Raw genomic sequence first — 23253 nt, 5'->3', positions numbered from 1 at the left:
GATTCACAATGAAATAGGTCCCATCTGATACAAAGCTTTTCAGTGTAGTTTTTGGGATGTAAATTTTCTTGGAGTACCAGTACTGTACTATCTCATACTTGGTTCTTTATTATGGCATAATGACATACACGGCAGAAGATCAAAATGTGCACTTGAAATTCAGCAAATAGTTGGAACTAGCCAATACTGTTGAACAAAACACTTAGTTTCAAATAAACTGATTGCCTCAGAGGAAAAATTAATGAAGCCACATTTCTTTAGCATACTTTCAAAAATAATTTCATTGTTCTGCAAGGCGATTAATGCTTGACTGCTAATAACTTGGAAATAAAATAAAAATCAGAAAACTAAAACTAGTAACATATTTTTGCCCTACATGATTATGTGAATGTATTATAATTCAGTTGATAGCTCCCAGCTGCAGAAATCTGTTTTGTTTTCGTTTGACGTGGGAGCTGTACACAAAGAGGAAACAGCAAAATCACTTAATGTAAACAGGGGTCAGTTGGAGACTAACCCCCTCCCCACTAGAACCCAGACAAATCTGCGCATGTGCGAATCTGGCAGCTAGGGCACGCGAGAAAAAATTTTCTCATTAGCATCTGGCTGCTTGCTGCTACTGCCAATACAGCCCACAGCCACACTTCAAGTAGCAAGAAGCAGGAGAAGGTACTGCTCATACACGAGTCAACTGCGCATCTGCATGAGCCTGCTGGCAACTGGTCAAATGAACCTATGTAAACAGTTTTGATTCAAGCTCATAGAAAGCAGTTTATTGTTAAGAAGTATTACATATCTTCACCCTAAGGTCTTTGACACAGTTTTGCTATTTGCAGACGCTTGTGTGTGCATGGTGTTTTGTTGTTGTAAATAGCGCATTTCCTTTGCCACTAAAGTTTTATAATTTTTTTCCTCGTTATTATATTTTATTGCTGCAGCTGCAGTATCATTCTCCAGTAGCAGGATACAGTAACATTCTTTGCTAGAGAATTAATTCTTACCAGTCAAAATTACAAAAATTTAACTGGAAGCTAAAACAATGAAAAATTCCCAGAATTCTGAAAAATTCGCAGGTTTTTCCTGGCTTTCACCCAGATGAAAAAATTCCCGGGTTTTTCCTGGATTTCCCATTTCGTATACACCCTGACACTGGACAGTGACAACAAGGAGTAGAGGTGTCATCCACAACCACCATCTGTACCTCAACTCAATGCACAACATGGACACATGAAGTATTGAAAAAGGTCAAATGGACTGACTCATTATACATTTTAGTACATGGCGATGATAATGCATCCCCAACAGAGCACCACTCAAGTTGGTGACACAGGTTTTCTATTATAAACGAAACTGAGCTGTTGATAGGTCTGATCTTCTTTCTGGGTGGTGAATGACACATGAACCTACTGTATGACAAAAATATATAGTGAATACCTCAATTTCAAGGAAAACTATCATTCCATAGACAACTGAGTGGCCTAAATCTTCAGTAAGACAAAGCACCAAGGTATCAGTCTGCACTGAGACAATAAGGTTTGAGGTGGGTGTGGGGGTGTAGTACCATTTTTCATGAGTACATTTTGAAGGCAATCATTTGCTTATATCTAATCACTCAAATGGAACCTCTCAATACCCTTTCAAATTCTGCAGTTGGGTCTTCATGTTCTTCAGAGAATATTTTTAATTTAATGTCCTCTAGTTCCTCCTGCTCCTTCTGGCGATCTCTACCGTCCATTTCTATTTCTTTTTCCCTCTCTGCAAGTCGCCTCTGGAGTTCACGACCCCTATAGAAAACAATAATAACTGTGTTAAAGTGAGTTTCTTATCAGCAAAATTCTTGCAGCATATTTCTGTGACATTACAAAGTATTAAATAAATTATAAACAAATATGAACATTAACACACATTTATTTGTGAATCCAAACAAGGTAATACATACTTATAAAACCTAGCATCATCTCTTTCATCATCATAATCTTCCAGGAATTCTTTGAGCTTCTTTGCTTCTCTTTCTCTTTCTTCTTCCTTTAACCTTTCCCTTTCTTTTTCTTTTTCACGTTCCTTGAATTTACGGCGTTCCCTTGTCTCCCAATTTCTAAGTCTTTCCTGTGAATTACAAACAAACAGAAAGGAATGCTATAATAATTTTACAGCAGCACACTTCATATATCTGAAAACTTTAATCACAGACAAAAATAAGGATGATATTACAAGTTGTAGTCTTCAACAATAACTGGGCAGGAGTGAGCAGGACTGTCACTCTGAACCTTCTGTACAAATTTAATTTTCTCAAAATATTTAACAGCTTTAGACAAAACACGCATGAAAAGTTTTATATTTGATGAACAAGTTTGCGAGTATCAAAACATGTGACACAAATGGCTGTATCTTTTGACAGCAATGACTTGGAAGCTTCAAATTTTTTACACTGCAAAGGGACCATACACCTTAGTATGTAACATAAATTTCAACTTGGTAAATCTACCATACCTGAGGAGAGCGGTTTTTAATGATCAAATGGACGGACAGAGAGACAGAGAGACAAAAAAAAAAGTCATCCTAAAAGTGTTCCATATATACTGACTGAGGTACAGAACCCTAAAAATGGAAAAATATGACATATATATACTCAAATATTTTCCACTGAGTAACTAAGCAACAATCCAAATACTATACAAAACAAGTGTTTGTCCACTTGTATAGAGATTTACAGTCCCGTGTGCCTTCTTCTTCTTCTTCTTCTTCTTCTTCTTCATGAACTACGGAGCAGCTGATTGTAGGTGTACATAAGTGACTGTCACATCTCCATATGCAATGAATGAGTACCCACAGGCTGGTAGGTGAATAGTATAATTAAACTGACTGTTAGATAATCTGACCTGTCCTTTCAACAAATCTATTACCTGTACTTAAATTGATACCCTGTAATTTTACATTATGCCATCAGAATTTTGTTTATTCAGTCAAGCAGCTTTTGGAAAATTACCTAAGCAACAAACATTTCTCACTGTCAAAATTCAACTAATTGGTTCACAACAGTTTAATTTTTTTGAAAGCGTGATACTACTTGTCGTGGCTTCAGTCCAAAGACTGGTTTGAAGCAGCTCTCCACACTACTCTACCCTGTGCAACCCTCTTCATTTCCAAATAACCACTGCAGCCTATATCCTTTAGAAACTGCTTACTATAGTCAGCTCTAGATCTCCCTCTACAATTTTTACCCCCCACCCCCAGTACTACAATAGTGATCCCTTGACATCTCATAAGGTCTGCTATCAACCGATTCCTTCTTTTAGTCACATTGCGATGCAAATTTCTTTTCCTCCCCAGTTTTAGTCGTCATTATCTCCTCATTGGTTATATGGTCTATCCATCTGTTCTTCAGCATTCTTCTGTTGCACAAGTTTCAAAAGCTTCTATTCTCTTCTTGCCTGAACTGTTTATCATCCAAATTTCCCTTCCTTACACGGCTACACTCCAGACATACACCTTCAGAAAGAAACTTCATATTTAATGCAAACAAATTTCTATTCTTCAGAAACACTTTTCTTGCCATTGCCAGTACCCATTTTTACATCCTGTCTACTTTGGCCAATGCCAGTTATCTTACTGCCCATATACCAAAATTCATATACTACTTTCAGTGTCCCGTTTCCAGATCTAATTCCCTCAGCATCGCCTAATTTGAATCTACTAAATTCCATTACTCTTCTTTTGCTTTTGTTGATGCTCCTCCTTTCATAACACTGTACATTCTTTTCAGCTGCTCTTCCAAGTCCTTTGCTGTCTCTGACAGAATTACAATGTCATTGACCAACCTCGAAGATTTTATTTCTTACACTCTCTTAGACTTTAATTCCTTCACCAAATTTTCCTTTTCTTTCCTTTATTGTGTGCTCTATGTACAAATTGTAATGATATGTAATGTTTGGAAAGGCTACATCACTCTCTCATTTCTTTCTCAACCACTGTTTCCCTTTCGAAAGTACGAAGGGGAGATTGGTAGTAGTATCAGGTGGAGGGGAGAGGGAGTGCACAGGGGGACGATTGGAAGAGGTGGGGAGATTGTGTTTGGCACGGGTGGGGGAGAGGAGGGGTGGAGAGCGTGAGGGGAGGGGAGGGGAGGGAGAGATGGGAGAGGGGAGAAGGGTGAGAGTGGGGAATAGGGTGTGTGGGGAAGGGGAGAGCCCTGGCATTATTGTGCACAAAAAGAAATTCAATGCCACCACCATATGTAGCAGCCACACAGTCCAAAAGGACCTGTTGACATGGAAATGGTGAAACTGAAGGTGAGCTGTCATATATTGTAGTTTCAATCAGAGTACTCTAACAGGATGTCTGGGAGGTAAGTTCCTTTCTTGTAAACTGTTCCTTACAGTCTGATCAGACACAGTGGTTCCAACAGTCCTTCTATTATCTTACAGTGTTCTGGCAGCAGACATATGCCACAACAATGGAGAGATGGCCAGATATCAGTCCTCACTTGAACTTGTAATGTGTCATGACCTTGTCCCATTTGTCTTATGTACTAACCTCTCCCCCTGAGGTGTGTTCACAGCCTACGGATGACAGACGGAAAGAAACTGGCATCTGCAGCAACACAATTATAAGTCCATCCTTCTTGGATCAAACAGACTGCCATTGTAACCTGCACTGCAATGTCACAATGCATGTACTTGGTTGAATATAACATCCCCTACTGACAACAGTTATCAGTGTACCTTACTAGAAAACACTGAAACAATGGTATTCATTTCCTTCCAATGTGTCACCTCTTATTAAAATGCATATCACTGCCAACACATGGTGAATGGCTTTACTAGATGCATACATTGAAAATGAAGTTCTCAAACTCTGCTGTAAGACCACAATTAGCACCTGTGTCAAAATAGATTTGACATACAGGCTGTGATACAAGTGCTTTTGAGAGTGTTAATATTAGGGAAAGCTACACACACAAGGTATAACAGCTTAATGAATATCAATGGCACATTGGTGTTGTTCTATAGATTACACCTGTAGTGGCAAGCCATTGCGTGTCCATAGATCAGTCAGTTAATTATACATTCAGTAAACAGCATAAAAGAGCATTAGTGTCATATCTCAATGAGGAACTTAAAACTTCCAGCGTAAGGCAAAAGAATGTAGAGACTGTATAGCTCAATTTTCAAAGAATAGTTGACCATACACTGGACAGATACGTACCCAACAGAACAGTTCATAACGGGAGAAACCGTCCATAGTATACAGTTGCCATAAAGAAACTTCTGAAGGAACAGACCATTGCATAATAGATGTAAAACAAAGCATAACACTCTAGATAGAGAGAGAGGCTGAATGAAACTTCTTTGGCTGTCAAGAGAGCAATTTATAAAGCCTTCAGTGACTACCAAGCAGAATACTGCCAAAAGATCTTTCACAAAACCCACAGAAATTCTGGTCATATGAGAAGGCACTTTGCGGCACCAAAGTTAGTGTCCAGTCACTTTCAAATGGCACGGGAACTGAAATTCAAGACAGCAAAGCAAAAGCTGAAATGCTTAACTTCATCTTCAAATGTTCCTTTACAAAGGAAAAGCCAGGAGAATTGCCCCAATGTAATTCTCATACCACTGAAAAGATGAGTGAAATAAGTATTGAGAAACAGCTGAAATCATGAAAACTGGACAAAGCTCTAGGGACAAATCTGATTCTATACTGAATTTACAGCTGAGTTAGACCTTCTTTTTAACTATTATCTATCATACACACCTCAAACAAAAAACTGTGCCCAGTAGTCAGAAAAAAGCACACGTCACACCTGTTTACGGGGAGGATAGTAGAAGTGATTCACAAAACAACTGCCCAACATCCTTCACACTGAATTATTTTAGAATTTTAGAAGATAGTCTGAGCTCAAACATAATGACGAGTCTCTAACAGAATGACCCCCTCTATGCCAACCACCATGGATTATGAAAACATCGATCATGCAAACCGCAACTCACACTTTTTTACATGACATTCTGAAAGCCTTGGATCAAGGTCGCCAGGCAGATGTATTAATGATTGATTTCCGAAAAGCACTGACTCAGTTCTATGTTTATGCACACTGTTAAAGTACAATCATATTGGGTAACAAGCAGTATGTGACTAGATTGATGATTTTTTGATAGGGAGGATGCAACATGTTATCTTGGATGGAGAATCATTGTCAGATGTAGAAATAACTTCAGGTGTGCCCCAGAGAAGTTTGTTGGAATCCTTGCTGCTCATGTCGTATATTAACAACCTTCCAGACAATATCAATAGTAGCCTCAGACTTTTGCAGATGATGTCTTTATCTAGAAGTAAGTACTATCTGGAAAAAATCTACATAAATATTCAACATTCCACATGGAATGAGAAGGAAAGAGTGCTGGGGACTGCACTGGATGAGACTTGGAAACCCGAGAGCTTAAAGGTGAAAGACAGGGTAATATGTAAGACAGAGATTATTGCTAAAATGTTATGTACAAGTTAATACCTAAGTGCACTTTATGTAACAAAAGTGGGAGGAGGACATCGAAACATAGTAAGCTCACAATACAAAAGATGTAGAAACTAAAATGGAGTGAAGAAAGGCGTAGTTATTGTGAGAAATGCCGAGACAGAAGGGATTAACATAAATTAAGGCCAGCTGTGAGGCAAGAACGTAGAGCAAATTGTAGCCCTAGTTCCCACTGCAGACTTCTTTGGAACTGGTGTCGAGGAGTCCAGATGGCTTGTATGGTGAAACAGGCATGGAAGTCACGAATCTCATGTTGTAGCGCAAGCTCTGCAACAGGACTTAGTGTGTTGCCAATATATACCATCAGCCTACGCCCACTTTCATCCTAACTGATAACTTGTTACTAGTCATGCTGCTGTAAATAGGCCGAACAGTGTTTACATAAACAGCTGGTACATGATGTGTAATTTAATAAGTGGCTCTCAATTTGATAGTACATGTTTTTCCATTTGCAGTACTGGTATAGGGGAAGCAAAAAGCTATTCTAGGTATGAAGAGCAAAATCTCAGACAGTATGGAACTCATTTATGGCATGATTTTAGGAAGTCATGGCCTTGTCAAAGTAGCTGATTAATACATTCATGAACAGGACAATACTGAGAGTGCACCCAAGTTGTCCTTTGGTGTGATCAGCAGTACCAGGATTGGAAGTGATGGCCCAGGAAATAGCTGTCATCATCGCTTGTGCGCGACTGTGTATAAGGCCATAGACAACGTGGACTTGAAGACTGCTGTTATCACAGCGAACAATAAAGTTAAAGTTAAAGGCATCACTTCTTGTGCTGTTATTGATGGACCGTGTGTGTTTTTAGGTTGTGGATTTGATTTTGCTGTAAGTCAGGGTGGTGCTACTCCACCTGGTAACTGTAATGGTTGGTTAACTGATATGTTTGCTAGATGTGGAGGCATAAGTGGGTAAAGACACTGGCCTTGAGAGTTTTGCCCACAGAGATGTAATCTCTTATTGTACTTTTCACTTTAGTGAAGTTGTAAGTGGTAGTAGTTATTATTTTAGTTCCTGTGCAAGCTTTGTTTATACAAACTTGTGGTCGCAGGAAGATAGATGATGCTGAGGCTGTATATTTATGGTGTAAAGGACATGGTTGCTGTGAAGATATAACACTTTTGAACTAGGCTGGTGGGTTTATTACATCCAGCAAAGGCTGGGGTGGGAATGGTGGTGTACTGCTGTAAAGCTGCATCCGAACACATACGTTTGCCTCTAATGTCAAGGCTGTATGGGAGGGAATGTTTGACATGAGAAAAAATGGCAACTGTCAAAATGTAAATACTATTATTTGTGAGAAGGTCTGGTGTGGACAAAAGTGTGTAGCTCATATTCGGTGAGGATGAAATCAACAACAAGGAATAGTGGCAAGCAATTTGGAATAAGACCATGTGAAATTTAATGGGGAGCCTTTCACATCAGCATGACTACCACCAAGTTGTCAGTTAGGACTAATGAATGTAGGCAGAGGGTGTATACCAGCAAGACACAATACCCATGCCTGTTTCACCACACGTGCCGTCTGGATTCTTCCAACATACACCAGTTTATCAGAACTCCACATGTGGGAACTAGTGCTATAACATGTCCTTGGTTGCCGCCACCCAACTGGCCTTAATTTATGTCAATTTCTTCGGTCTCAGTATTTCTTCACAGTACCCTACACCTTTCTTCACTCCATTTAGTTTCCTACATCTTCCATTTTCTGACCTGTTTATTTCTTGCCATCCTCCTCCCACCTCTGTTATATACAATGCACTTCGCTTTTCACTCTTATCAACTCGTGCACAATATTTTAGCAGTAGTCTCTCCCTTGCATATTAAGCTCTCAGGTTATCAAATCTCATCTGGTGCAGTCCCCAACAATCAGTATTTCCTTCTCATCCCGCCTGGTAAGTCTCCCCTGGTCGGGGTTCTGGATGACTTTTCCGAACTCTACCCCTTTTCCTAAACCCCTCCAGTCCTTTTCCTTCACCCCTCTTCCTTCCCCTTCAACCCTTCTGCTGGAAGGAGGCGGCACTGGTTCAGAAGGCTTGCATAGTAAAACCTTTTTTGTGTGTTCTCCTGCCACCACTTGGCGAGTAGAATTTTTCATCTATCCAATTATATCACATAAATATTGTCAGATCTTGATAAGATTTCAAAGTGCTGCAAAGTGTGGAAACTTGCTTTAAATGTTCATAAATGTAAAATTGTGCACTTCACACAATGAAAAAGTAGTACCCTATAACTATAATACCAATGAGTCACAGTTATAATTGGCCAACTTGTACAAATACCTGGGTTTAACACTATATAGGGATATGAACTGGAACAACCACATAAGCTCAGCCATGGGTAAAGCAGTTGGTAGACTTTGGTTTATTCGTAGAATACTGAGCAAATGCAATCAGTCTACTGAAGAGATTGCTTACAAATCACTCATGTGATCCATTCAGAAATACTGTTCAGATGTGTGTACACGTACCAAATAGGACTAACAGAGGATACTGAAGTATACAGAGAAGGGCAGCACTAATCGACGCAGGTTTGTTTGATCTGCACAATGTCACAGAGATACTCAAGGAACTGAACTGGAACACTCTTGAAGACAGACATTAACTATCCCGAGAAACTCTATTAACGAAGTTGCAAGAACGGGCTTTAAGTGATGTCTCTAGGAATATAGTACAAACTCCTATGTAATGCTCGCATACCCCCTATGTATTGCTCACTTATAGGATTGCCTACACAGTATGCAAAGGCGCATTTAAGCAATCCTTTTTCCTGCATTCGATACTTAAATGGAATGCGAATAAACCCTAATAATTGGTACAGTGAGATGTATTCTCTGCAATGCACTTCACGGTGATTTGCAGAGTACAGATGCAGATATATAATTAGAACATCATTCAGATTCTGGTGCAGAACTTATCCTTTTGTGATTCAGTAGTCAAAGAAGCATCAGCTTATGTCTGACAAACAATGGCCAACATGTTCCTTTTAGACCCTTACTGATATTCACATTTAACTCACTAGCGCAAGATAAAAATGTGAAACAAAGGTCATAGTTAGAAATAACTGAAGGTGGAAATTATTTTAACTGCTTTGATCATTTGTTATAGGCCACACAGTGCATTTTATATCTCCGGAACTACAATCATAAATGACGTTTGAGCATATGAACAGCTTGGAAAGTGAGGTTATTTCACCACATGGTGAAGAAACATATTTTAGTTAGGTTTGTGGTTAGATACAATGACACAACAGACTGTGCTGTTGAAGGGACAAAGCTCACAGGAGGAGGACTGCAAATAAAATAAGGTTAAATCGAATGCTATGATACTTACTGTTCTCAGTGTTCAGCTGGGGTTCTGTAAGTACAAGACAACAACCTAAAGGATGCAAGCTAGTCCAGAATTACCAAGAATAATGGTGACTGCAATAAGTTTGTGGACTGGTCTGCTGTCATAGAATTAAACAAAACTATTCATAAACTTTACCAAGAAGATGTGAGAAGTTATAAATAAAATTAGGAAAGAGAAATAATATAAAACAGTAAAAGTGAAGAAATCAAAACAAACTTATACTGTATACACACCAAATTTCACCACATATCATCTGATGGCACAAGAGAAAAAGAATTTCCAAGGATTCCAAGACCTAGTTAAATCTTAGTGCAGTGCACAACACAATCACAAACACAGTTAGTTAATAATGAAAATAACACCACTACACAACACATGCCCTTAGAGCTGTAGAAATCTTTTCTGAGATATTGAAAAGGAAAGGCACCTGGAGACAATGGTGTCTGGATTTCACAAAACCTTGGACGATTCTGAAATTATTCTATTCAACAAGAAAGACAACAAACAATACATAGTAAAAACTGTAAACCCATCTGCCTTCCCTCTGTAATGTACAAGATACTTGTTAAAATTTTTACAGGGTATATACTACCCGGGACAACTGGGAAAAACCCGGGAATTTTTTCATCCATGAGAAAACAGAAAAACTTGGGAATATTTCGGAATTCTGGGAATTTTTCGTTGCTTTAGCTTCCAACTGTTCACTGAATTTCAAGTGCACATTTTCACCTTCTGCCATGTATGGCATTATGCCAAAATAAAGAACCAAATATGAGATAGTACAGTACCGGTACTCCAAAGAATTTACATCCCAAACACCACACTGAAAAGCTTAATATCAGATGGGACATACTTCATTGTGAATCTGAAAAAAAGAAAAACAATGTGCACTTCGAGCCAAATTATGCATTTTAGTATGGTTTATGAAATTCCGATGCTCTTGGAGTATCCTCCGATGTCCTGTTTCTTTTATGGCGTAATGTAAGCTCTCTTAGTGCTTTATACCCATGAACATGCGGGCTTCCTACACCACTGCAGCTGCGCATGCGCAATAATGCCTGCTTTGTGGTGCTCTCTGGCAACTGCTAAATCAAACCTACTTCTAACAGTCTCGGGATAGTACAGCGAATGGTGGTTCGAAAAGAGTTACTTTCAAAGTAAATTTCTTTTTATGCAAGATGAATTATGTTACATGTGAGAAAGTGGGATGAATTTCTTAAATCACGGAGCATTTAAAACCGAACACTTTGAGGACCAGCCATTTACAAGAATTTCAAGCCCAGAAGACCAGACATTTATGTCATTGTTTTAAATCTACTGACACATTTGTGTGATGTATCAAAGTATAACACATGACCAATATTACATGTGAAAGCTTAGCTTCTCTTGTAGCTTATTAATCTTAAAGACCAATATTATCTTTGAAAGCTTAGCTTTTCTTGTAGCTACACTATGTATATTAATGTAAACCATTAACTTTTCCTCTTTGTGTGTTCATGTTACGGAGCAGTGATCTTGCCATTGGCTGGCTATAACACATGTCCTACATGTCCTACACTCTGAATCTCTGCTGTCAAGCTGCTGGCAAGATCGAGTGGCATGAGAGATGACTGGCTTCCAAAAGGACATTGTAATCTCAATTTCAATGCTCTGGAAACTAATATTCTGTATTTGATGCAATTCAAATTTATACTTTCGTAATACGAAAATATGCAGCGTATATATTTTGCTGCAAATCAGAGATCTTTCCAAAACTTCTCTCCTTTTTTTCATCAAAAGTCTTTCCAAAACTTCTCTCCCCTGTTTTTTTCCCCTTTCCTTTTTTGGGAAGTTCTACGCCAGTGTATAAAACGTTAACCATTCAAAGGACTGGTAAGTTTTACAGTTCTGAGGGAAAAATCTATGGAAAACCTACTGTCACTTAAAACGGAAAAAGTGTATACTTTTTAAATGAGACATCCGGGATTTTTTTTTCCTTGTCCGTGTATACACCCTGTATTACCAACCACATAGTAAAAATAATGCATTAAATTTTAATCAGCAGAAGGAACAAACTGATTCAGAAGTGGATAGTACAATGGACTATTTCCAAGTCATCAATGAAATTAAAAAATGGAGCAATAAGTACAAATTTAGGGTTGTCACAAGTTTCCCTAAGAACGAAATTCCCTGATTTTCAGACAGGTTTTAGCCTTTTACCCAAACACATTCTGAGATCTCAAAAATATGTAAGGACATCTGTATTTCTACCCAACCCCCCCCCCTCTCTCTTGTGAGCAAAAATCTTAAATGCTAACGTCAACATCTTTTGTAATGAATTGTTTTTGGATGGACAAAGCAAGCCACATTGTACATGTGTTTCATTATGACCACTGTTCTCATTTAATTTCAATAAATCTCAACACGTTTGGTGAAAAAAATACAAATTTCCTTGGAGTTGCAAGACAGATTTAAAATAAAATGCCTACTGGCTTCTGTCTAGGATTCGTCGGCCGACGTTCGTCTGATGATTTTACTGATGTTTCATCAGCACGAGTGGCTGGAATTGTCAAAGCTTCACCCTCCATTGCTGGTGGTGAACTCAGAAATAAGTTTTCGTCCATAGCCTTTGTTAGAAAAGAAAAGTACGCACACATTCACACAATCACTTAGGCACAACTCATGCACACATCCCGTCAACTCCGGCCATTGCATCAACAACATCACCGCCAACTCCGGCCATTGCATCAACAATCTCTGAGAAACAGATCCAAAGAAACCACTCCTCACTGCTTCTTGACAGCAGCTGCTACGCTAGCAGCAAGAAGTGATCGCAGCACTAACTGCAAGCTGAGGGGAGTGGTAGGAAGGGGAAAAGCATCAGGAATGAGGGAGTAGGGAAGCAGCGCACGTACCCAGCTGCGCCCAACCACTGACGACATCTTAGAAATAGAAAGTATTCAAACATAATAGAGGGAAACATTCCACGTGGGAAAAATATATCTAAAAACATAGATGATGTGACTTATCAAACGAAAGTGCTGGCAGGTCGATAGACACACAAACATACACACAAAATTCAAGCTTTCGCAACCAACCGTTGCTTCGTCAGGAAAGAGGGAAGGAGAGGGAAAGGCGAAAGGATGTGGGTTTTAAGGGAGAGGGTAAGGAGTCATTCCAATCCCGGGAGTGGAAAGACTTACCTTAGGGGAAAAAAAGGACAGGTATACACACACACACACACACACACACACACACACACACACACACACACACACACACACACACACACATATCCATCCGCACATACACAGACACAAATTTGTATTCAAACAATTAGACAAATTGTTTCTGCCATAGATACTCTTTCTACTTATGTATAATTTGAAGCAGCAAGATTTCCTTGTCAGTAATAATAAAGAAGGCTCAAGGTCAGGGAGAGGAAGGAAGAGGAGATGGACAGAGCAAAGGAAGGAAATGGGTATAGAGATGGGGAAGGATATGGACAGAGAAAGGGGGAGGAAAAGGGAGACAGAGATGAACAGAGTGGGGGAGGAGGAGGAGAATGAGAGGGGGACATGGACAGAGTAATAAGAGAAGGAGATTAGGATGTGTATACAATTTGATGATGATTCCATTCCTACTTATATAACACCAAATATCTGAGCAAGGAAAAAAATAAAATTAGGGTTTACTGTTCACTTGACATGTTGTTATTAAAGGCAGAGTGCAAGATTGGATTGTGGAATGTTGAGGAAGATATTCTAATTATTTTTTTTTTTTTTCCTTCCCTCCCTTATCCACCTTAAATGAGTTAAAGATTCCATGGTAAACCTAAATCTGGCTAGCCCAAAAGTGATTTGAATTATCATTATACTGAATGTGAGTACAGTGTACTATCACGTAACTACAGCGCTCAGCGGGTGAGCACGGGAGTGATGGGCGCTGAAATGGAATTGATGGGCAGTGAAAAAAATTTGCTGCACCAGGCAGATTAGATTGGAAAGATAGTCAATGCACAGAGAACATTATTCAAGACATTTTTTGCAAATAAAGATTCTGAGGGGAATAAAAGACATGATAAGTAGTACATATAGAAATACCCATAATTTTTTGTCAAATTTCTTTAGAAAACACATAAACCAAAAAAGGAAAATTATGGGTTTAATGTTCCATGCATAGGGTAACTAGTTTCTCACATACAAACAATTACTTTCTGTATACTTCATACCACTGGTAAGCACACACAAAACAATAATCTGACAAACTCTCAGCACTTTGCCTCTCCAATGATGTAGTATCATCTCCTTCTGAGCTCCTGAATTAAATATAGGACACACTGCCACTATCCATTTTCAAACACACTACATAAACAATAATAAAAACCTGGAAACCTGATGATTATTACCATGTATACTGAATATGCTTACTGACAGGGTGATCTCTTACAGCCAACAATGATACCTATATACTCACTACCAAGTGAGAAGTGGCCATATAGATTGCTCTTTCCATGCTCATCACTCAACTATTGGCAAGAATAATACTAAATCAGTTCAGGTTTTTGAAGGTTTATTTCTACATTGCCAGAGTAAATTCGAGATGTTTAAGTACCAATTTATTCCGAAATATAACTCTCAATTTCAAGTAAAGTTGTTAAAACATTAGTTGTATAATCCTGCATCACTGAACAACACTGAATAAAACAGAGAATATTTCTGGATTATGATGTCTAAACCATCCTCGATAAATTAACGTTGAGAGGGGGGGGGGAGGGGGTGTCCTTTCACAATAACAACTACTGTTTCCACACAACTGAGATATACTGGTCATGAGCAGTAGTTTCACCGGTTTTGGAACACTAATAATTTATATAATAATATTAAGTATTTTAAAATTTGTGATTTATAACACCCAGTACAGTTAAATTCCAATGCTGAGTTAAAAACACAGAATCCCCAGAGGTTCTACGAAATTCCCTGAGATTTCCACGATTTTTTCCAGATAAAATGTAATTCCCTGAGAATTCAAGGTTTTTCAGGTATTCTAGAAGTACCACCGCCCTGATCTGAATGCCTTCCCACAAAATTGTTCTGGCAATGACGAAACAAAAATTCTAGAAACATCATGAAATTTGTTCTGGAAAAGTTTTTTTTTTTTTTTTTTTTTAATTAAACAAAGGGCAATAGTAGTTTTAGCTGCATACTTTGCAAGTAATTTTGAACTGCATTTCAGTGACGGAATATTCTCCTAGTAAATATGTTTGTACAACAAAGCAGCTGAGTCAAAAAGTAAGCACATTTGTGGTCTAACAATATTTCACTGCAAAGTCCAGAATTTTTCACCATATTATAAAATTGACTGGGTTACATGCTCTTCCTGTGGGACTTATGCAGTGATTCATCTTCTAAAATTTCTTATTCAATCATTTATTACTAAACAGAAAGAAAGGAAACTTACTTGATATGCAGCTTCCTTCTCGCGGGCTTTTCTTTCAGCTTTTTTCCTTTCCTTAGCTTCTTCCTCCTCTTCTCTTTCTCTTGCAATTTCACGGTCAGTCTTCCTCTGGACCTCTTCTCTCTCTCTGTCACGATCTCTCTCCCTCTCCCTCTCCCTTTCTCTCTCCCTCTCCCTCTCCCTTTCTCTCTCCCTCTCCCTCTCCCTTTCCCTCTCCCTCTCCCTCTCCCTCTCCCTTTCCCTCTCTCGCTCCCTTTCTCTCTCTTTCTCCCTCTCTTTCTCCTTTTCTCGTTCACGCTCTCGTTCTCTTTCCTTTTCTCTCTCTTTTTCACGCTCCCTCTCTCTTTCCCGATCTCTAGAAAACCAAACAAATAAACAACATTAAATCATAATAAAAAATTATCTTTATTGGTCACTCCAACACAAAAAATTACTGGAAAGTCCTGTGTGTAATACAAGTAATCAAAGGAGTAGGTAGTGAATCACTGTATGATTGAGGTACTGAAGGGCTGACCGGTCACATAAACAAGACTAAATCACGCGCAATCGATATGAAATGTATCAACTGCTGAATGGCTTAACTTAATAGTGAGTCATTCACTGTAACGTCTTCCATTATTTGTACATACAATAAATAGTTTGCTTCTAATTATGTCAGAACTGCAGATGAGAAGAAAATCATTTTTTTTCTGAAAAATGAAACTCACTCTCTCCACAAAGATAAATTTTCTGACTTTAAGTAAATTAATACACTAAAACAAAATGGATCAGTAAGCTGAACTTACTTCTTTAAACAGCAATGCAATCAGCTACCCACAATCAGCACATTAACCGATTTATTTTTTTTCCAAATACTTCTCAAATTTCAACTATTATATAGAAAGTATGTTAAGTGTATCCTTTGTATGTGTGATTATATACAAGGTTTGTTTTTCAAACACACATTAAATGGTATAAGAAATACGAAAGGATGTTAACAAACTCCTTCCCGTAATATTTACACGATTTAGCTTGAGGAACATTAGCTGTATGATCACCGAGTTAAGTTTAGTGAGAGTAAATTAAGAAATTATAAATAACAGAAACCGAAGTTCACAAATCACCAACATGGAGTCTGCTGTACTTTCCTAATCACAGTAATGAACTATTTTTCAGATGGGATGTAAACTAAGTCAGTCCAATGCATTTGCATTAATACAACAGTTGCCTGTAAAATCACTACTTTAGTTTTGCACTTCTGACACTAATATGTCACTCAATTTTATTTCTGTAAGGTAGATTACGTACTTTCTTCAAGAAATGTTGCTGTGAAGATTATCACCATGTGTGTACAAGAAAACCTCTAAAACTATGTACTGCTGCCACGTGTCCCTACTACAGTAAAATACAAAACACTGACACATTCCTGTAAGCCATTCTTAAATTACATATGTTGCAATATAACTTCTTCCCAAATAATTGTTGACAAATCCTGAACACTGACTGTGTGAAATTCATTGGTATGTTTCAGGTAAGATCCTTCAATATACAACTGTTTAGTGAATGAGTGGTTAATATAGTTAATGTAGTCCTTGTAAATGGAGTTGTGACTTCAAAACACGTTGGATTAAAACAGGAATATGAAACACTGTTATTAATGACAACTTATTACTAACAAAAATATTCTTAATCTTTAAGTCAGCCAAGAAAGGCATGAAAATAGTGCTTTCCATTTTCTATCTAAGATATCATAAAATATAATGTACGTAGGAAATTAGCCCAAAATCACTGAATTGACATCATTTTTGTATAATTCACCTTTAAGATTTGATGCAGCCATAGTTTACCTTGAATGAGAGTGATGCCTATCTCGCTTCGAACGAGTTTTGGCAGAATAAGAGCTGTCTGGTGTTTGACTTCTTGTAGCATCCCTATTGTGGGATCTTGACCTCGATCGACTTTTGGAGACCGAGCCTCGAGATCTATTTCGCGAAGATGAAGCTGCTCTCCTTTCTTTCCTGTCTCGCTCCTCACGGTCTTGCAACTCTTTTCTCTTCCGTTCAACCTCCTTCTCTTCTTCCTGTTTCTGTGTAGAGAAATGTTTCATTTGTTAAAGTTTCACATTCAGAAATGAGGTGGTGATATGCTCAATGACCACACACTATGCACACCACACTCCAAGAAGCCAAATGTATGTTCTACTCCAAGAATGTACTAAAAGTGTTTTCAAACAGCAGTTGATAGGTCTTCACAAAAATTCAGTTGCATGTGACAGCAATGCACTGAAACTGTCACTACAATGAGGGTAACACTTAATACAGCAATACATAAAAATTGCCAGAGATGAAATACTACATAATTCAAGCCTCCATTAAAAATAATAACAATTAATGGATGCTGGAATTTTCTAATTAAAGAAAAATGAAGTAAGACAAAAAAACAGAATATTATACATTACATACATTTTGAGAAATCCGCACAGAGATGCAATGGCATGAAGAAACTGGAAACCAAGAGAATTTGCTCAGAGAGAGTGTTATATATCTTCATCTTCTGTCTTCCTCAGAAAGTGATGGAAAGTAATTCAATACCAATAGTCTTAACTGAAAACATTACATAAAGGCGCAAAGAAACACTAAATATTGCAGCGTATCTGTGTGTCTTTTGAGCCAAATGATCGAAAAATGCTGGCAGCAGAACAGTGTTGGATCACTGGCCACAAATTTTTACAATGAAGTCAACTCTGCTCTATACCAGCAATTTTTCTGTTTTCCTTAAAATGGATAAGTGCCATATGTAACTAATTTCATGATATATATTAGCAGATATAGAAAACTACAAAAAACAATATAGAATTCTTTCTTCTAATTTACATTACGTGGAGAAAAATCAATAAAAAATAAATACAAATATACATACTCATGTCCTACATCAATTGTCTGCAATTCTAGTGTAGTGAAGTGAACCGAAACAGACTGAACTCAAAAAGTACAAGCAGCTCATGAATCGTGTTAGCAGTAAACAGTTTGTTTTGTGAAACTGTGACTCATATTTCTTTCATTTCTTGCTAGGTCCAAAAGGAACAATGTGTTCAATTTATGGAAGCTGTTATGGTGTGCAGTCTTAACAAAGAGGAAGGGGGAAAAAATGATCTTTCGGCAAAGACGGACATCATTTCACAAATGCACTACTTATTGAGCTATTACTAACGCCTAATACTCTAGTACTGTCAATGGTATAAATTTATGAACAAAAAGAAGCGTCTGGATTATATTCAACTGGTCACCGTATTAGTAGAAATCAACTGTCTCAAGTACAGTGTAAATAGTGATGATGTTGAGCAGCAGGCACACTTGTCGAATACGTAGAAAACTACAACCACTGATAAAGGTTCAACATCCAGGGCAATATCATTAGTGAATTCAGGTAATTCAGAATATCCAACAAATAAGACACAGTCTTTCTAACAAACACATTGCCCAACTGAGATAAAAGACATCATAAAGACCAAATTTCAAAATTAATAGAGGTTACTAGCTGCTTTTCTAATAACAAGCTACACGACAAAGTGGAGGCTATCAATCTAATCACTTTGAAGTCAACATAATATCAGTTTTAGTGATTGCTGTAGCCCAAAAGAATGTTCCAATATTGGAATGTTCCAACGCTAGAACGTTAGCAATGCAGTACAGGACATAACTTGAAAATAATACTACAGTTTTAAAAGACTAAACAACAAAGTGCATAACAATTTGGGATTTATAATGTCATTAGTTACTGATAATTAATTTTTTTTTTTTTTTACTGAAACACATTTTACATGTCAAAATGACTTAAAGTGACATATAGACTTGGAAGGGTGAAGATGCTATGCTGTAAGATGTGGTTTGCCAGTTGATGAAGTCTTCCAGAACTGGAAGCTTAACCTCAATTTGTTGTATGAAGATCAATAAGGGCAGTACTACAACCAATTAAATAGAAATTCAGCTCACAGAATCGCGAACACAAATATCTCAGCGTTGATAACAATACAGGTTCTCAGGCTCTCCGATTTCATACTCCAAAGTGGATTTTATTGCATCTATTTAATGAAGGTGAAAGACAAACTCTTTCATGCTTCAATATAATTATCATCAAAGGGGTCAATCCACAGAATCAAAACACTGCTTTATTGATGTGGGACTTATCATACACATTATCGAGGGAATTTGTAACAGTGACACTGCCACAATTTCCATCAAAGCCAGTTGTTTTTATGACAGATTTTACCAGTATATCATATATGCTTACTTCCCAGCAAACATTTCAGGCAGCTCTGACTTATTTTAATCATCCATACTGAACACTCAGATGAAAGATTTGACATGTCGATACAACTTAAATAAACTGTTTTCTATCAGCAAAAACTTACTGCAGACCAGAATGATCCTGCCAATAATAGGCTAAGGGCCCTGCCGCACTGGAACGCCAGGGCAGGTCTGCTGCCACTCTGCTGACAGCACTCAGGTCTGGCAGTACAAGACACCAGCAGAGACGCTAGAGGAATGCCTTCACTCTCCATTCAGCGGAAGAGATACAAGCTTTATGTGCAAGTTCGAAATAAGAAGCAAATGCAGGAAAAGAAGTCGTGCACAACCTTGAAAAATACCACAGTTTGCTAGAGGAAGTGAAAGATAGAAGTAAATATAAAATAAAAATTATGCAGCAACACAATGTTTACTGAACAACTGAAATGGTTCTTAGGTTTTAACAGAGTATTTAAAGAATACTTCAGTACCTTCAAACGATAAAAATATTTCTGGAAAATTAATACTGTTATTATGAGTCAAACAATTCATGTCAGGAACTGAAAAACTGTTTTCTATCAGCAAAAACTTACTGCAGACCAGAATGATCCTGCCAATAATAGGCTAAGGGCCCTGCCGCACTGGAACGCCAGGGCAGGTCTGCTGCCACTCTGCTGACAGCACTCAGGTCTGGCAGTACAAGACACCAGCAGAGACGCTAGAGGAATGCCTTCACTCTCCATTCAGCGGAAGAGATACAAGCTTTATGTGCAAGTTCGAAATAAGAAGCAAATGCAGGAAAAGAAGTTCCGGGCACACCCCATCATTAATGATCACGACGTTAACGGGTTATCTGACACACTTTATAATGATTTAAAAAATTACAGCGCAAATTTTCCAGTATACTGAGAGCGTCATTCTGTTCATTTGATGAGGTAGTGGAGATCTCCTCAGATCAACTGACAAAAAAGTCATTGTTTTAAGGAAGGTAATCACATTGGAGGAAAGGATTTTTGTGCCCTGCGTACTCAGTAGCTAACTGTTTGCTATCTGCAGTGATAGTAACAGTTTTAGTTGAAACTGTTAAGTATACATAGAAGTGCTTTTCAGTTTTTATTTGAAAAGTATGTTGTTATAAACCAAAAGTAAATTTCAAAATGTTTAATCAGGAAGTCGGAAACATGCCCCCATTGTTTAGATATCTCTTTTCTTAAAATAATCTAGTGTGCCTGATGTATCTAGCCTGTTAGCATCACTTGCTGCAGCAAGCTGTGTTATTTTGGTCTGGAAGTGGGTTTCGAGAAAAACTTACATAGCTCAGATAGCAAATAGGCTTTGTCTGTGGTGTAAAGCTCTCAGGATCAGAGTGAAGCATTAGGAACAAGCTGCGAGGAAATTGAGGATTGATTATTTCCACTATCCCCAGAAAATGTATTATTGCAAATAGTTTGGATGTAATTGTAATCTGGGGAGGCTTATTCTTCGAACTGAGCTTCATTTATGAACCTCGAAATTCCCATTACTTGTTTTTCCAGTTTGTGTTTTGAATACTTCTGAGAGGGAGTGTCCCAAGTTACTGATCTCACCTGAATCTCACAGATAAAAGAGTTAGTGTCAAAATTATCCATGCCACTCATGTGAGCAGGTAAGTAAGGGTGAGTGGCACGAGCACTTGGCAGCTCTGCTGGTGACATAGGCCAATGTGTGTTCCACTGACAGCACCACTAGGTTTGCCGTAAGAACCTCGCGGTAGCCACTCTGCGGACAGAGCTGCCACACTCAGGTAGATGCCTGGCGCAGAAGGCTCCATTACACTCATGCACCTGTCTGGCATCTCTGCCTCTTTTGAAATGCAGTGATGAAAATTTCTCCATCTGGCAGGATAAATTGTTTTGCAGTGAAAATGCACTACTTTTCCATATAGTTCTCTTTCACTTCAATGTATTTTGTCTAATGTTCTCTAGTTAGTACATCCCATCCCTGAAGTGTGTATCTGGAACTGTCGTAACCCCTTCTTTATGTTCTATAACATTTCAGTTACAAAGATAAAGTCATAGGATCCAAAATCTAGTGAGCCTGCCAATTCATATTTCAAATCCCTCGGCTTTTCTACTGCCACATAATCTTTCTTAGTAGACATACTATACTGATTAAAGAAGATTTTTTATTTATAATCCTGATCTTTCAATTTTTTTTATTTACAGTCCTAATCTTTTCTCAAAAGGTTTTGCATATTACTGTCCAATTTTGTAAAGTAATCAATAAGAACCCTTTTGCCTCACAGAAAACATTAGATTTAACCCTTCCATCACATGAAGCTGCCTTTGCATATTCCCCCTCCCCCCTCCCTGGCCAGTGGTTTGCACATTAAGCTTTGATAAGCGTTGCATTAATCGAGTAAGGGGGGTAGACTCATCTAATATCCATATTAACAAACTGCCACACACAATAAGTATGATTTTTTAAATTAACAGTTCAAAAATTTCTGTGTTTCTGCATTTCTTTTGACATCATTCAACATATGTAAAACCCATGCTGAACATAGCTTTCTCATGGTTCATTTAAGTAAAGCATTCCCTTATCTTTCTTGTACTACTGTACAGCATCAGCTATTTTAGGCAGCTCTTAACTATGGACTTTATAACCGTGTACCATGCACTTTTTTCGTTGGCTTTAGTGTTTTTGAACAACCTAATGTGGATCATCCGCATGAAAAGGACAACATATATGAATTCAGCAACATGTTTGCTACCCATTTAAAATTATGGAGCAGTGTTAACTCATGTAATGACATTTGGCACCATACTGTATGAATGATTACAGTTAATAGCAAGAAGTGTGGTTTGGAATGGCCATGTCATCCTGAAACCTGCTGACCACATCAGCAGAATTTTAAATCAATGCAAGTGAGACACACGGAAAAAAGAAAGAGAAAAGAAAATCCCAATTTCCTCAACTCCTTACAGACTGTCACCAGTTTTGGAGAAATGATTGATTGGTATAAATTGTCATTAACGAAGAATTTTAAGACACACAGTATTAAAAACCTATCTTTTTCAACATACACAACACAATTGTTTTAAAAAATTACACTAACAATTACTCTACTGATCAAGATGACAATTTACACTTAGCAACTTGTACCCTTACAATAATGCAAAATTTCACTGCTATCATCATCTCTGTGTTTGGCTAAGAACTGTACAATGTGAGTACATAACTATTACATAATTGGAAGACCAAAATAATTTGACCAGATCAATAGTAATTCCTCCAAAGCAATGACAATACCTGACAAATCATACAAGTAAGTAAGTCCATGCACTGACATCAAATGGAATGCAAATTTGCACTAATTGTGGGAAGAGCGAGTGGTAAAGTTTTATCAGAGAACACTGTACTCTTGTACACAGACATAATAATCTAATAAGCTCTCTTCCTGTCTGCTATTACTGACTACTTTAATACTAACTACACACTACGAAATATTCCATGTGTATCGTATAGTGAGAAGATAACATGGAGTTGAAACAGGAGTTGAAGGCTCTTGACACACCAGTTCCATCAATTTGACAAATACAGTACAGAATCTAGCCGAAAGGAAACTTAGTATCATGTTAAACTGTTGTCAACACTGCATAAGATTTAAGTAAGAGAAGATTTCAACAG

The 23253-nt window shown here is 37.9% G+C and overlaps 1 protein-coding gene across 3 annotated transcripts in view; it reads right to left on the bottom strand.

Annotated features, from left to right (window-relative positions):
• Positions 1-23253, bottom strand: part of LOC124799268 (RNA-binding protein 25) — a 196125-nt gene that overhangs the window by 47004 nt on the left and 125868 nt on the right. For all 3 annotated transcript variants that reach the window (XM_047262832.1, XM_047262833.1, XM_047262834.1), the window contains 4 exons: positions 17146-17384; positions 15323-15674; positions 1940-2106; positions 1634-1784 (listed from right to left, as the gene is read on the bottom strand). In XM_047262832.1, coding sequence (XP_047118788.1) covers positions 1634-1784; positions 1940-2106; positions 15323-15674; positions 17146-17384 — 909 coding nt within the window. The remainder of the gene's footprint in view (positions 1-1633; positions 1785-1939; positions 2107-15322; positions 15675-17145; positions 17385-23253) is intronic.

The sequence above is a fragment of the Schistocerca piceifrons genome, chromosome 5 (assembly GCF_021461385.2).
Source record: "Schistocerca piceifrons isolate TAMUIC-IGC-003096 chromosome 5, iqSchPice1.1, whole genome shotgun sequence".
In the NCBI taxonomy this organism is placed as follows: Eukaryota; Metazoa; Arthropoda; class Insecta; order Orthoptera; family Acrididae; genus Schistocerca; species Schistocerca piceifrons.
The sequence above is the reverse complement of the archived record's forward strand: the minus strand, read 5'-3'. Positions and strand labels throughout refer to the sequence as shown.